At 37.3% G+C, this 13374-nt stretch overlaps 1 protein-coding gene across 1 annotated transcript in view; it reads left to right on the top strand.

Annotated features, from left to right (window-relative positions):
• HDAC9 (histone deacetylase 9) overlaps window positions 1–13374 on the top strand; it is a 666736-nt gene that overhangs the window by 493886 nt on the left and 159476 nt on the right. The window contains exons 20-21 of the mRNA XM_039523937.1: window positions 4249–4369; window positions 10045–10094. Of these exons, the coding sequence (XP_039379871.1) occupies window positions 4249–4369; window positions 10045–10094 (171 nt within the window). The remainder of the gene's footprint in view (window positions 1–4248; window positions 4370–10044; window positions 10095–13374) is intronic.

Raw genomic sequence — 13374 nt, forward strand, 5'->3', positions numbered from 1 at the left:
GGCCACTGGTGCGTGGACTTTGGCCCCGCCCCCTCTCCAGCCCAAGCACCACCCCCTCTCCCTCCTCCCCCCAGCTCCCTGTCCTTCCCCGCCCTCTCCTCCTCCTCCCTCCCCACCCACCGCTTGCTCCTTTCTGCCCCCTCCTGCCTTAAGAGCGAGCAGTGGGGACGCGCAGTGCGGGCGGTGGAAGGGGGCGGGGCCTCAGCGGGAAGAGGCGCAGTGCGGGCGGGGCCACGGGGGCAGCGGCTGCGCGGGAACGGGGCCTCGGGGCGGAGCCTCAGTCCGGCCGCGCTTCTCCAGAGCTGCCGGCCGCGGCGCTGCAAAGGCGGCAGGACCGTGCGCCACCAACGGGAGCTTTGCCGCATCCGGCGTTTCTTGCCCCATGTGGGGAGCGTAGCCTCCTCCCGCCTCGTACAAACACTGCCCAGGGACCCAGCGCTGGCTGCTGGCTCAGCTCCCGCTGTGACCCGCAATGCTCTCACGGGGGGTTAATGGGTGTTTTACGTGTCTGTTGCTGCCTTACTGCATGGATGCGTTGGCCGGTTCGTGAGGGGAGGGGAGAAAGAGTTTTGTTAAAGAGGCCTGAGACTCCCAGATTATTTTTATTGAACTTTGAAATAAAGATTCCGTCTTCATAATCTCACTTTAAAGGAGACACAAAAGGCAAGGGGGCAGGTAGACGAGCGATAGGGCATCAGGAGGGAAATCTGTATGGGCACTTTAAAAACAATTTAGATACCTCCAGGGCCAATCAGAACTAATTAGGACATTACATTGGCTATATTTCAGCCCTTGAAAGTATTAGGGGACGCAGATAAAGCAGTTCACATCTCTGTTTATCCCCCCAACAAATAAATATATACTTGTGTATACCGAAAGATACAAAAATGCCTACAGTATGCTGTCTGACCTCTTGTTGCCCATGAGGGCTTAAAACAGGAACTTTGCACCATTGAAAAAACAGAGACTCCAAATTTTCTAATGGGGTTACAGCATTTACTTATATAACCTGCTAGGTCTTGACATATTGGACCTGAAAATCATGACATTATTCTGACCCAAGTCCTGAGTAGTTGGAGTTTTGGTACTATGGAAACTGACTCTACAGGCAAAAGATTATGACAACTAATGGCAATTAAAAAAAATCCTAACCCTAAACTATTTCTAAAATAGTTTTTCTGTAATCTGCTTGTCTAGATGAACATTTAGTTAGCAGCAAGCTGGGATATAAATCCACCCTGCACTAGCTTGCCACACATTAACTATGTGGAATCTTCTGACAGTCACTAACAGTTTTTTAGTGCGCTGTGGTCTAGTCCCGTTTCAAAGTGAAGTAGATCAAAATGTACTAAAGGTGGGTCTAAACTACCATGGTAAATTGATCTAACTTACGCAACTTCAGTGGCTCTACACTGCACTGTGTCAACGGGAGAGCGTCTCCCATCGACTTCCCTTCCGCTTCTCGGGGAGGTGGAGTACACAAATCGATGGGAGATTGTTCTCCCATCGATTTAGTGTGTCTTCACCAGACCCGCTGAATCGACACTCCCTGCATCGATTGCAGCAGTGCCGATCTACCGGTAAGTGTAGACATACCCTAAGGAACTGTTAGTGTGTGGCAGCAGCGTTCACATGGACAATTGTTGCATGGCAGACTGATGTGGGGTGGATTTATACCCAGACTTGCTACAAACTGAATGTTCATGTGGACAAGCCCTCTCTGTGATCTAAGTGTATGAACATGCAGCATAAAGGGTATATGGGTACTTATTTGAGATGACCTGCTTATTGCACTTGGGCCTTTGCCACTTGTGACTAATGCAGCCATTCCAAGCTCATTCTGATAAAACATTGACACCACATCTGTTTATCTATCTGATTAGAAAAATATTTTAGCTGATCTAAAAACTATCCTTCCCTCCCTATCTCTGTAGAGAATTGTGTACATATGTTGTGAAAAAATTGATAAAAATATATACATTTTTAGAGAGAATGGATGAATAAACAAATCTTACCAGTCACCGCACTTTTGAAGAAAAAATATTTTTATCATTGACTCCATGAAGAAACATAATGTGCTGATTTTGATTGTGGAAAAGTGTGTCAAAAGGATGTGAATGTGCTCCTACAAAGTCTCAAGTGAGACTGGAGAGGCCGGGAGAATTTGGAGATGAAAAAAGAGCTTGTCATTTAGTCCATGGATTGTTCCCTAAATTTTATTTTCCATTGCTGTGTCCAGTCTAGTTTTAAATTATGCACCAAATAGGACTTCCACCATTTCCCTTGGGAGACTAATCCACAGTCCTCTAGATCTAATTTTTAGGGATATGTTTCTGATTATTCAGCAAAATTTGCCTCTGCTTAACTTAGTATAAATTATGCCCAGTCTGGTTGGACCACCCTAGACAACTCTTTTTCCTCAGAACTTGCTCTCTTCAAATATATGTAGGGTCCTACCATATTCATGGTCCATTTTGATCAATTTCATGGTCATAGGATTTAAAAAATCATAAATTTCATAATTTCAGATATTTAAATCTGAAATTTCATGGTGGTGTAACTGTAGGGGTCCCGACTCAATGCTGAAGGCAGCAGCACAGAAGTTAGTGTGGCATGGTATGGTATTGCCATCTTTACTTTTGCACTGCTGCTGCTGCTACTGGCCGGGTGCTGCCTTCAGAGTTGGGTGCCTGGCCAGCAGCCGCTGCTCTCCAGCCTCCCAGCTCTGAAGACAGCACACAAGTAAGGGTGGCAATACTTCGACCCTACTACAATAACCTTGCAACACCCTCCATGAGCCTCTTTTGGGTTGGGACTCTAATTTGAGAGATGCTGGTCTCCCCCGTGAAATCTGTATAGTATAGGATAAAAGTACACAAAAGATCAGATTTCACGGAGGAGACCAGATTTCATGGTCTGTGACATGTTTTTCATTGCTGTGAATTTGGTAGGGCACTAAATATATGTAATTGTTGCTTTTGTGCCCTGATGAAGAGAAACGTTTAGTGTTTTGCAATGTGTGTGTGTGTGGTGGTGGTGGTGGGAAAGGGGGGTTGTTATGTAATACTGAGTGCTAGAAAGTTACCTCCAGGAAAAAATAAGCTCCTAAATGAAATTTATCAAAAAGAACAGTCATCCAAATCCTGGAAGTATATACTTTGAAAAATGACTCCATGAAAATATCATGGGGGTTACATGTGTATTGTCCCTCAGTAAGTTTCATATCTATTTACTTACATACAGACCATATTTGATGGGTGTAGATCCTCAGCCTGAGTTATGACAGTTTGCACCAGCTGAGGATTTGACCCATGTGGTTTCTAGTTGTCAACACTGCAAATACAACCTAGGCTTTTTAAGTTGAACTGTTTTCTTTCTGCTTCTACAGTAATAAAGACATCGTTATCAGAACTTGCTGCTGATTATGCATAAACCAGAATAGACTGAGTGCAGTACTAACAGAAGTAGTAAATGCTTATTTATGTCACTATAGTAAGCAAATATAACTAAATACACACAGGGAGAAGATCTGTTGAGTAAGCAAGTGTCATTTTTACAGTTTTTTTAACTGACTAATGGAGCTAGAAGAATATCCTTGAAGTTTAACAATGCTGTACCGGAAAGGTAAAGGCTGGGTAAGTATTTAAAGGGCCAAACTCCAGTTACAATAGGTAAGGAAGCCATAAAAATAAAAAAGAGGCAGCAAATGAATCTGAGTCTGGCAGAATGAAACTCTATGGAGACCAATCCTAAATTCAAGAAAAAAAGTACTTTTAGCTTACTTTAAATGTATGACTTTTATATTTTCCTTTCTAGAAGAATAAATTGACACTGTGGTAAGTAATAGTGGCACTAGCAAAACTCACCTGTGGCTTCCAGGTGCGAATACAGTTTTCTTTAATTCTGAGATATTCAATGTGGATTGAGTACTATAGAAAACACATCTATGTTTGTTTTCTAATCTTATTGGCTTGTAAAAAGAGAGAGAGGGACACTTCTTTTTTCTGTTATGTGAAATACGGTATCTTGCTAACTATAAGTTAATACTTAACCACAGCATTTGTGATAAACCACACATGCATTTGTTTTTCATCTTTAGTGTACTTTAATAAACAAATCAGTGTCACATTCCTGCATGACGCAATTTCAACCCATTATTAATCATACTAAATGTTATTTTGGACCTTTACTTCCCCCCCGCCAAATATTGTCAGTGGAATATTGTAGGCCTCTGCTGTTTTCTTTCAGCGAATTCGAGGTCGAAAAGCCAGTCTGGAGGAAATACAGCTGGTTCACTCTGAACATCATTCACTGCTATATGGCACCAGCCCCCTGAACAGACAGAAGCTGGACCCCAGGAAACTCCTAGGTCTGTACAGGCCTCTATTCTACTGAGAACAGCACATTCCAGCACTGTCATTAGTCATAGCTGGTGTCAGTTTAAAATACTTGGCAAGCAGTGTGACAAAAATTCACTTTTTCCAAATGCATTGCTAAGTGAAATGAGAATGTTACAGTGGAAGCCAATATACATTAGTAAAATGCACTGGCTGGAAAACAACAATAGAAGTTTCTCCACATTTGCTTTTACATCATTTTAATATTAACCCTTTAAGTCATTTCCGCTAGAAGTCAGTAACTATGGAAATTTGGAATGCAGTAGATCTTCTATTTCTTTATGTCCATCTAAAAATAAGAGTTAAAAATACACTTGCTTGTCAAAACTGTTCTTCTGCTGTTCTCATTCATTTTATTTATTTTAATCTTTATTTCAGCTGGGTTGAATATAGATACCATTCATCAGATTTTGCTGATAACTGAACTTTGTGTAATTGTGCAGTATGCAGTGTAGAGTATCTTTGAGTAACATAAAACCATATTTAAAGTACTAAATGGTTTTTAATGGATATGTAAAAATAAAAACAAGCCATCAGCACTGATATGTCCCAAGAATTATATTTGGATGCATGGTCAGTGTTGAGCATATACTTTAATTTTAGGAACAGTAGGGTAGATTCTAATCTCATATAAGTAGTGCACAAGGCAATGTATCTTGACAAACCTATAATAGTGAATGTTGCACTATTCACATTAGAGTTCTTAGCTACTTTTATTTCACCCAGTATAAGACATGGAGCTTTATATTTATAACATACCCTTCCCACCAGAAGCTTTTTTTCCTCCAGAGATTCATTAGTAACTATGTCTACAACTACACTAAAATAGAACAGTTATTTTGCTATAGAAATGGTGATGTTAATAATTTCTTCAGGAACATTGATAAACTGCTTCTGCAGTGAGGCGCTAGAATAGATAAAGAAAAACACAATGATCTTTTGTGAGTGTTTATGTTTTTATTAGGCCAGGTCCGTGGGATGGCAAAAATAAAAAAACTACAACAATTTGATACAACTGGTCAGGAACTCGAATTTGTAACAATGGAAATTTTGACATTTAGGAAAAAATTGGTCCAAATTGGAATGAAATTCAAAATTTTGAAATTTCACACAAAACAAAAATTCCAAAAAAAAATCACTTCTAGACCATTGAAGATTTGAAATATTTCACTGAGACTTTGTCATTTTGATCAATTTTGTTTTGACTTTTGTACTGTATTAATTGTAATATGTTATATACACACAATTTTTTTAACATTATATATAATTAGGCTTGCCAGAATTTGATTTTTTTTTTATAATTTTGATGGATAATTGTGTTTATTTTTAAGCTTCTTTATTTTTATTGATTTAAATTTTCAGAGTTGTGGAAAATTATTGGGAAAGTCACACGATGGGTGGGTCAGACAACATGTTGGAGATTCCAAAATGTTAAAGCTTTATAACTGTTAAAACATGAATTGTCACCATCACATGTCAACATATACAAAGTAAATATCCTTAAATCAAATTGTAATAAGTTCTCAAGCATCATTTTTCTTACTTTACCTACCTGTAAATAATTATTATTGATGGAAATATTTTTTCATCAATTTGTGTGTATACAGTGAAACCAATGTTTATTAAAATTCACTGATAAAAACGTACGCCTTCCAAGCCTTAATGTAATGTAATATAATTAATTAATATATAAATGTCAAAGCAAAATACATTGAGATTATAAAGTCTATGTGAAATATTTCCCATTGAAAACTTCATGAAACTGATAAGTTCCCGCAACGCATTTCAATGTAAACAAAACAGCAAATTTTGGACAGAAAACTGTTCTGTTGAAATATTTTTGACTAGCTCTACAATTTGGCCTCATGCTAACTCAAAGGAAAGGTAATGGTTGACAAAATCAACCAGTCTTTTGTTCCCCACCCTCACCGACCATGCACACAGTCATGCATAGTAGACACTTTTCAGTGGAACACCGCAGCTGGTAGGTCTGGTGGAAACAACAGATTTATATTGCATTAAACTATTTTATATTCAAAAATATCCAAATCTTTCTTTGTAACTTAAAAATAAAAAAAGAAACCGCTTAGGGCGCTAGTGTTAAAAGTCACTTACAGGAGATGGGGTAAATCTAGCATGAGAAATTTAGTACTTGCTAATTAAGTGTGTGTTTTACAAATTACATATTAAAGCCCTGATTCGGGAAAACATCTATCTTCAAAAAGGGTGCTTAGCCACATACTAATGTCCTGATAAAACAATGGGATTTAAGCACATGGTTATAGTTAAGCAGGTGCTTAAGTGCTTTCCTGAAGAGGGATGGATTTATACACGTGGTTACATTTTTCCTGAATCAGGGCCTAGGAGTTCAGTTATTACAAATGATCATTTTACAAATTATGTAACCTTTTAGAAATTATGTAACTTTGCACGATGAAAAAGTTAAGCTTTTGATTACTCATGTTTCACTACAGTGTGTTAAACAACAAGACATGTTGCATTACATCTTGATGTGATGCAAATTAATACCCGAGATGATGTGTCATATTATATTATGGTCTAATATGACACTATTTCAGACCTCTTTGAATGAGCACAAATGCATAACAATCAGTCATTTCCATGTAGATCCTGCAAGTTCAGTGTGAATTTTTTTTCTCCTGCCATCATTATGAAAATGTTTCTGAAAAAGTAAGTTTCCAATTACCACAAATTTGTAAATGTGAAAAATTTGCTGTCAGTTTATATGCTTCATTTAAAGTCGAACAAAAAGATATATTTAGACAGCATATGTAAGTATGTTACAATTTTTGTGCATTCCTATGTGATCACTCAGCAGTACCCTCTTCAATCTGAGGGTTGATATTGGAAAACGGTTAAGGTCCCCAAACCTCCCTTGCGTACTACAAGCTTTCATACAGTATTACTAGACTGTCCATCTTTCCACAAAGTAATGTTTTGCTGCTGTCTCTTTTTTTGCTCACCAAAGCCTCAATCCTGCATTGTGAATCACTCACACAGACTGCAGCATCCATGTGGATTACTGTCCTGACACTTAACTTTGCATCATAATCCTCTTCTCAAAACAGTTTCCTTTGTATGAGAGTTCACCAGAGAATCCTTTCCTTTGTGATTCTCCTATTTTAATATTCCTTTATTTGTGCTCTATATTGTATCCATGACTAATAGAGCAGACCACTCCAACACCATATCCCTCAGATCTTCGCCTGATGGTCATTTTCTTCAAGGGTTCGGCTCTCAATCTTACAAGACATGTCCTGATGCAAGACTGAAGAACTTACTATGAAGTTTTCATTCTCCTTCCACCTTATCTGATATATTCAAATCCTTTTTTTCCCTTTGATACATTGTGTGAAAAATCAAGCAGTAGGCATTTGCCAAGTGTTTTTGAATAATTTCCAAATATCATTGTCTCATTTTAAAAATTTTTACTGCTGGTTTTGGGGTTTTTTTGTTTTTTGTTTTTGTCTTTTTGTTTTGTCAACAAAGCTGGAGGCTCTTTCATTGCTGTGAGGATCATTAGGTGACCATCCTACTCCCTCTTAGCAAAACCTTTTCATACTGTTCTTTCAAAGAGATCTTGATGTTTTTCCTGTTCTGTTATCACTTTGCTATCTGCTTCTCTGACAATTGTGCAATAGGGAATGAGTGTTTCTGGTAAATTTCTTGATGTGTTGAAAAGTCTTTGTACATATTTTCCCCTGTGTCGATACTTCAGTGTTGAATACTGTCTGTTGATGGATTTCTACATCTTGCTTCACCATCTGCTCTCTTTTTGTGACAATTCCTATATGCATCTAGCATTAAGATATCTGGGAATTCATCTTTCCTCTCTCACGTTCCATCAGTTAGCCACTGGATTTATTGAAAAAAATTCTAGTTATACAATGTTTTCAAAATGTCATCCTTTATTTTATATGAAACTTTAGTCACCCCCTCCTAATACTTTGACAGCACCTCAAACCTGTTATTTTTAATTATGTATTTTTAGCACCCTTTCCCAGACTTCTCCATCATCTCATCAGAAAAATGTGAAAAAATGCCCTCCACGTCAGCCACTGGATCTGCATTACAAGTGACCTGATGACCCCCTTCCATATCCCCTTTCTGGCATGCCCCAGAGCATCTACCTACCCTGGTATATCTGGGGTAATAGTCCCTCTATGGCATATTGTGAGAAAATATTCTGTACAGCTACTGCACGTGCAGTCCCCTTGCATAGCCACATGGGAGCTCTTAAATTGGTGCAGATGGCTTTGTTTAGTCCCTCTGTACCTGTATTATTTTCACCCTATGTTAATTGATCAATATGCCCTGTTCTGCTGATTAGAAATAGCTGCACATTCAGTGTGTCTTGGATTTTACTATCAGACTAAGGCACTTTCTTCCAACTTTCCAATCTGGTCTCTCAGTGCTGAAAGACTATAGTTTATCATCTTCATTATACACTTCATTTATACTACTTAAACACAAGCACCTCTAGCCTTTGCCTCTTGCTCAGCAATGGATTGCTGCTTTCTAGGCTGCTTGAATTGATCCACCATCTAGCATTTCCTCTGTGTTGAAGTTACAAAACTAGTTCAGTGGTACAATGGGGGAAATCTATGTTCTCTTCCACAACTGCCCTGCAAAGATTTTCCTAGAGCCAAATTACATACACCAACAATGAATGGGTCAGATCTTAAGATTCCTACCTAATTTTAACCTCTAAGTTCAGAGGTAGTAAAAACTGAATATAGGACTGACTTAAAACTAAGTAACAACTTCAGGATATATTGAAAAAAGAACAGGAGTACTTGTGGCACCTTAAAGACTAACACATTTATTACAATAAATTTGGTAGTCTTTAAGGTGCCACAAGTACTCCTGTTCTTTTTGCGGATACAGACTAACACGGCTGCTACTCTGAAACAGGATATATTGAGTCATCATATTGTAGTATATTGTGTAAATTAAGGGAAGTAATAAATTAGACTGTGTAGTCTGTATGTTCTTTGTCCAAATTCCATTTGGTATAGTAATGCTATCAATTCATATAGTACTGCTGAAGTATACAGTTATCTATGTTAATTATAAGCTATTAAAATACTCATATAATTACACATTAAATGAGCTCATACTGTAATTGTCTGGACCATTAAGAGTACCAGCATTCATATTGACTTTCAGTGAGGTTTCATGCCTAACCCCCATTTTTTGGAAATCCCAGCCTAACCAGTTTAACAGCTTTATTAGTGTTTCAAAATTTAACCCCAAAATCCAAAGACTGATTTTGATCTTTTTAGTACTAATCACAGTGTTATTCTAAAGTTATAGTATTTTTGTTTAACTTCTGTTGGTGAAGAAGACAGCTTTCCAGCTCCACAGATTTCTTCTGCAGGAAGACCTGAAAAAATGCTCTGAGAAGCTTGAACGCTTGTCTCTTTCACCAAGAGAAGTTGGTCCAATAAAAGATATTACCTCACGCACTTTGTCTCATAACCTGGGGCCAACATAGCTACAGCAACACTGCAAACAGTATTTTAGTTGACTAATTATTGAGAGAGATTAATACATTAGGATTGAATTAATGAAAATTATTTTTCCAGTTTTATGCTTATTGTTGTCTTTTCTCTTTAACATATAGGCAGCGTGTCTCAAAAAATCTTTTCCTTGTTGCCTTGTGGGGGACTTGGGGTAAGTAGAGGCTGTTCCAATGTAATCTGTACAACATAAATAGATTTTTAAAGTAATTTGTCATCTTCAGACTCATGTTCAGCAGGTCCTACACTTGTGGAGCTAATATACAATGACAGAAAATAAAAATGAAGCTTTTGTCTTAGTGCCATACTGATTTTTTCTAGATACTGTGCATTGCAATATATTCATAATCTTAGAGTGCAGTATCAAGGGGCAATATTTTTGTCCTGAATAGGAGGTATGTTACTTGTCTGTCCTTGTACATATTTTCTTTTGTGCGTGGGTTTTTGAGAAAAGTAATGTGATAATTAGAGGGGCTGTATTGTAGTAAAATATTCTTGGGTATAGCGAAAGCCTGATAAAGAGTATTGAATAGTTAATACAGCACTATGTTCCACAGAAAGGAAAAAAATAAAGTACACACAAATAGCACTTTGCATAATGGGCATTGTTTACTAGATGTCAGGGCATAATTTTTGTTAATAAAATATTAAATCGAATTTTTGACCAACCTTTTTAATACCAAATTATGGAAACTATTTATTCTGCTACATTTTGAGCCAGTGGGTCCAGATTTCTAGGAGAAATTGTTCCAATATTAGGAAAAGAATCAAAATTAAAAAAAAAATTCCTCACAGAAGAGAGCTCTATCAACATTTGTTAACATTCTCCTGCTATTTACTATTGAAGGTCATAACAGTTAGAAACGATTTTCCATCTACATTTTTTTTCACTGGTGGTTCCTTTAGCAACCCTATGTTCTGTGCTCTAAATGGAACTGTAAACAATCACTGTCAGTAAAATTAAGGTGCAATGCTTAGATTATTGGCCATTGATATGCTGGCTGAGTGTAGCACATTTGTTCTAGCTCCCTTTCACTGTTTTTGTCTTCAGGAGTGAAACCACAGTCTCTAGAGTGCAATTGGAGCTAGAGGCCAACTTCCATTGAAATACTACAAATTTGCTTTTTCTCTACTGAATCTTGCCAACACATTTTATATGCTTTTGTCCCCCACATAGGATAATTTCCATACCACTAGAATCTTTGCTGTGGGTTTTTCTTATTATGAGATATTATCATGAAGCATGAACTTGACAAAAAGCATATCCAGGCTACAGGGCTTTAACAAAAAATCAATTTCACTTTATAATTGTTATTATTATTTGGTAATTTCTAAAGATTTCACTAATGGGAATTAAGGAACAGACTCTCAGAGCATATAAATCATTGTGGCTATATTAGCTGAGGATCAGGTCCAGTATTTTAAGCCTAGTGACTAATGGTAATGACATTCTCTATATATATTCAGGTTATATATATATATGTGTGTGTGTATGTGTGTGTATATATATATATACACACACATATATATATATGGCCAAATCAGGTCCTACTGAGGCAAAACTGTCATTATAATTATTGGGGATTTTGTTTGAGAAAGGACTGAGCAAGAAATGAGGAACAACTTCAGGAGATGTTGTCTGCATTTATGAGCAAAAAGTAGTTAATAAGAGGTACCTGATACCTAGGATTGCTCAAGAGCATGGGAAACTAGTAAAGGTTGCCATGTGCTCACAATGTTTTGGAAAACATTTTGTTTGTTTGTTTGATAAAATTTTGGAAACTCTTACTTCTGAGAAATAGGTCATCAAGATATTGACCGATGTGTGCAATGAGAAAAATCAGTGAAGAGAGAGGGGCAGGGGGGCTTTGCAGTGCTTCTAGAAACGAGAGGCCTGTTTGCTGTTCTGCACTAAGTTTACCGCTAACTCAGGTCAGGAAATACTCAGCCAACCTTTGTTCTTTCAGATGTTTAGAGGAACCTGCACTTTGTCAAACTCATTTGACTCATTTCTGATTAAGAAGCATATAAACAGAAATATATGTGGTTGTATTACACTCTATTTAGTGTACCGCTAGTTAGTTTGCCTCTTTTTATTTTATTTTCATGTTTGGTTAGGGACTCTTTTTAGAGAGGGAGGAAGGAGGTTATGACCTTTTCCAGAGTAAATGGTCAGTTTAGGAGACCTTTTTTTGGCTGAATTTAGTTGTCTCTTAGTTAAAATGAGCTCTTTCTATTATAAGGGTGGAAGTAGTGAAGGGTCACTGTTTTTTGATAGCTTTTGGGATAAGAGGGATAGTATTGCATAAAGCAGTAAACCCAGCATACTTCTTGTCTGAATGTTTTATGTGATGGGATGGATGAGTTTGCATGTAGTTTTCTCATTTGCTGGTGAGCAGATCTTTGTTTTCTTTTGTTTACTTGTGTGAAAATGAAATTCAAGTCTGTATCCTGTAGTAGAGAATATAGTGGGAAAGAATATATGAAAGACTCCCCTTCTTTAAAAAGTTCTGCGTCTGTGTGGAGTTCTCTGTTCTGTGTTTGGGACATTGATAAATAATCAGAAATGACTTGCAAATGGAAATATCTAGTTCCAGATTGTCAGCTGGCATCAATTGGAATAGCTCCATTGAAGTCCATTGACACCAGCTGAGATTCTAGCTCAGAGAAAGTTTGCTCATTCTAAGTATATTATACACAGTGTTGTTATTCAACGAAGGTATCTTTTTTCCTTTCTTTCTATTATTATTATTAGTAGTAGTAGTATGCACAGGGTGCTTAGCAGTTTTTATGTGATTTTCTTTTCTATGCTAATATAATAATATGGATAACCTCTTTTTAAGCATAGTTCCTTGCACAGGGGAGAAAATGATAAGATGCAAATTTTGTTTACCTCCCCTTGTAGTATTTTTGGAATTTAAGCCCTGATCTTGCAAAGAATTGTGCACATGCTGCAGGTGCATCATTTTTGTAGGATTGGGGCCTTAGTGGCCAGCTCTATTACGTTAAATATTGTTTTTGTGTTGGTTTAATTATTAATTCTATGATCGGGTTATTATAGTTAGTGAATTATAGAAAATTATCAAGTTGTCTTGATACTTATCAAGTTTATAAACTCCTCTTGCATTAAAATATAGGGAATATATGATGATTTGGTGTGATATAAAGTTTTTGTCAATGTGTGTTTGAGATGGCCATCAAAAACTGTAAGGTCATCCAAGGGGAAAGCTTTGCAACTCAACATAGAATGCTGGTTCTTGACTATGGATACATATAGTACATTAGAAGAAAACAGTCCAAAGTAGTACAGAAAACCAAGTGGTGTAAGCTTAACAAAGTTAGCAGGAAGTGTTGGAGAAGATCTCTTTAGAAGGCTTAAGAGAAAAATGTGAATCAATGGTAGGTTCATGTTGCAAGCAAAATTCAAGAATGAG

This window comes from Mauremys reevesii, linkage group 2 (assembly GCF_016161935.1).
Source record: "Mauremys reevesii isolate NIE-2019 linkage group 2, ASM1616193v1, whole genome shotgun sequence".
Lineage (NCBI taxonomy): Eukaryota > Metazoa > Chordata > Testudines > Geoemydidae > Mauremys > Mauremys reevesii.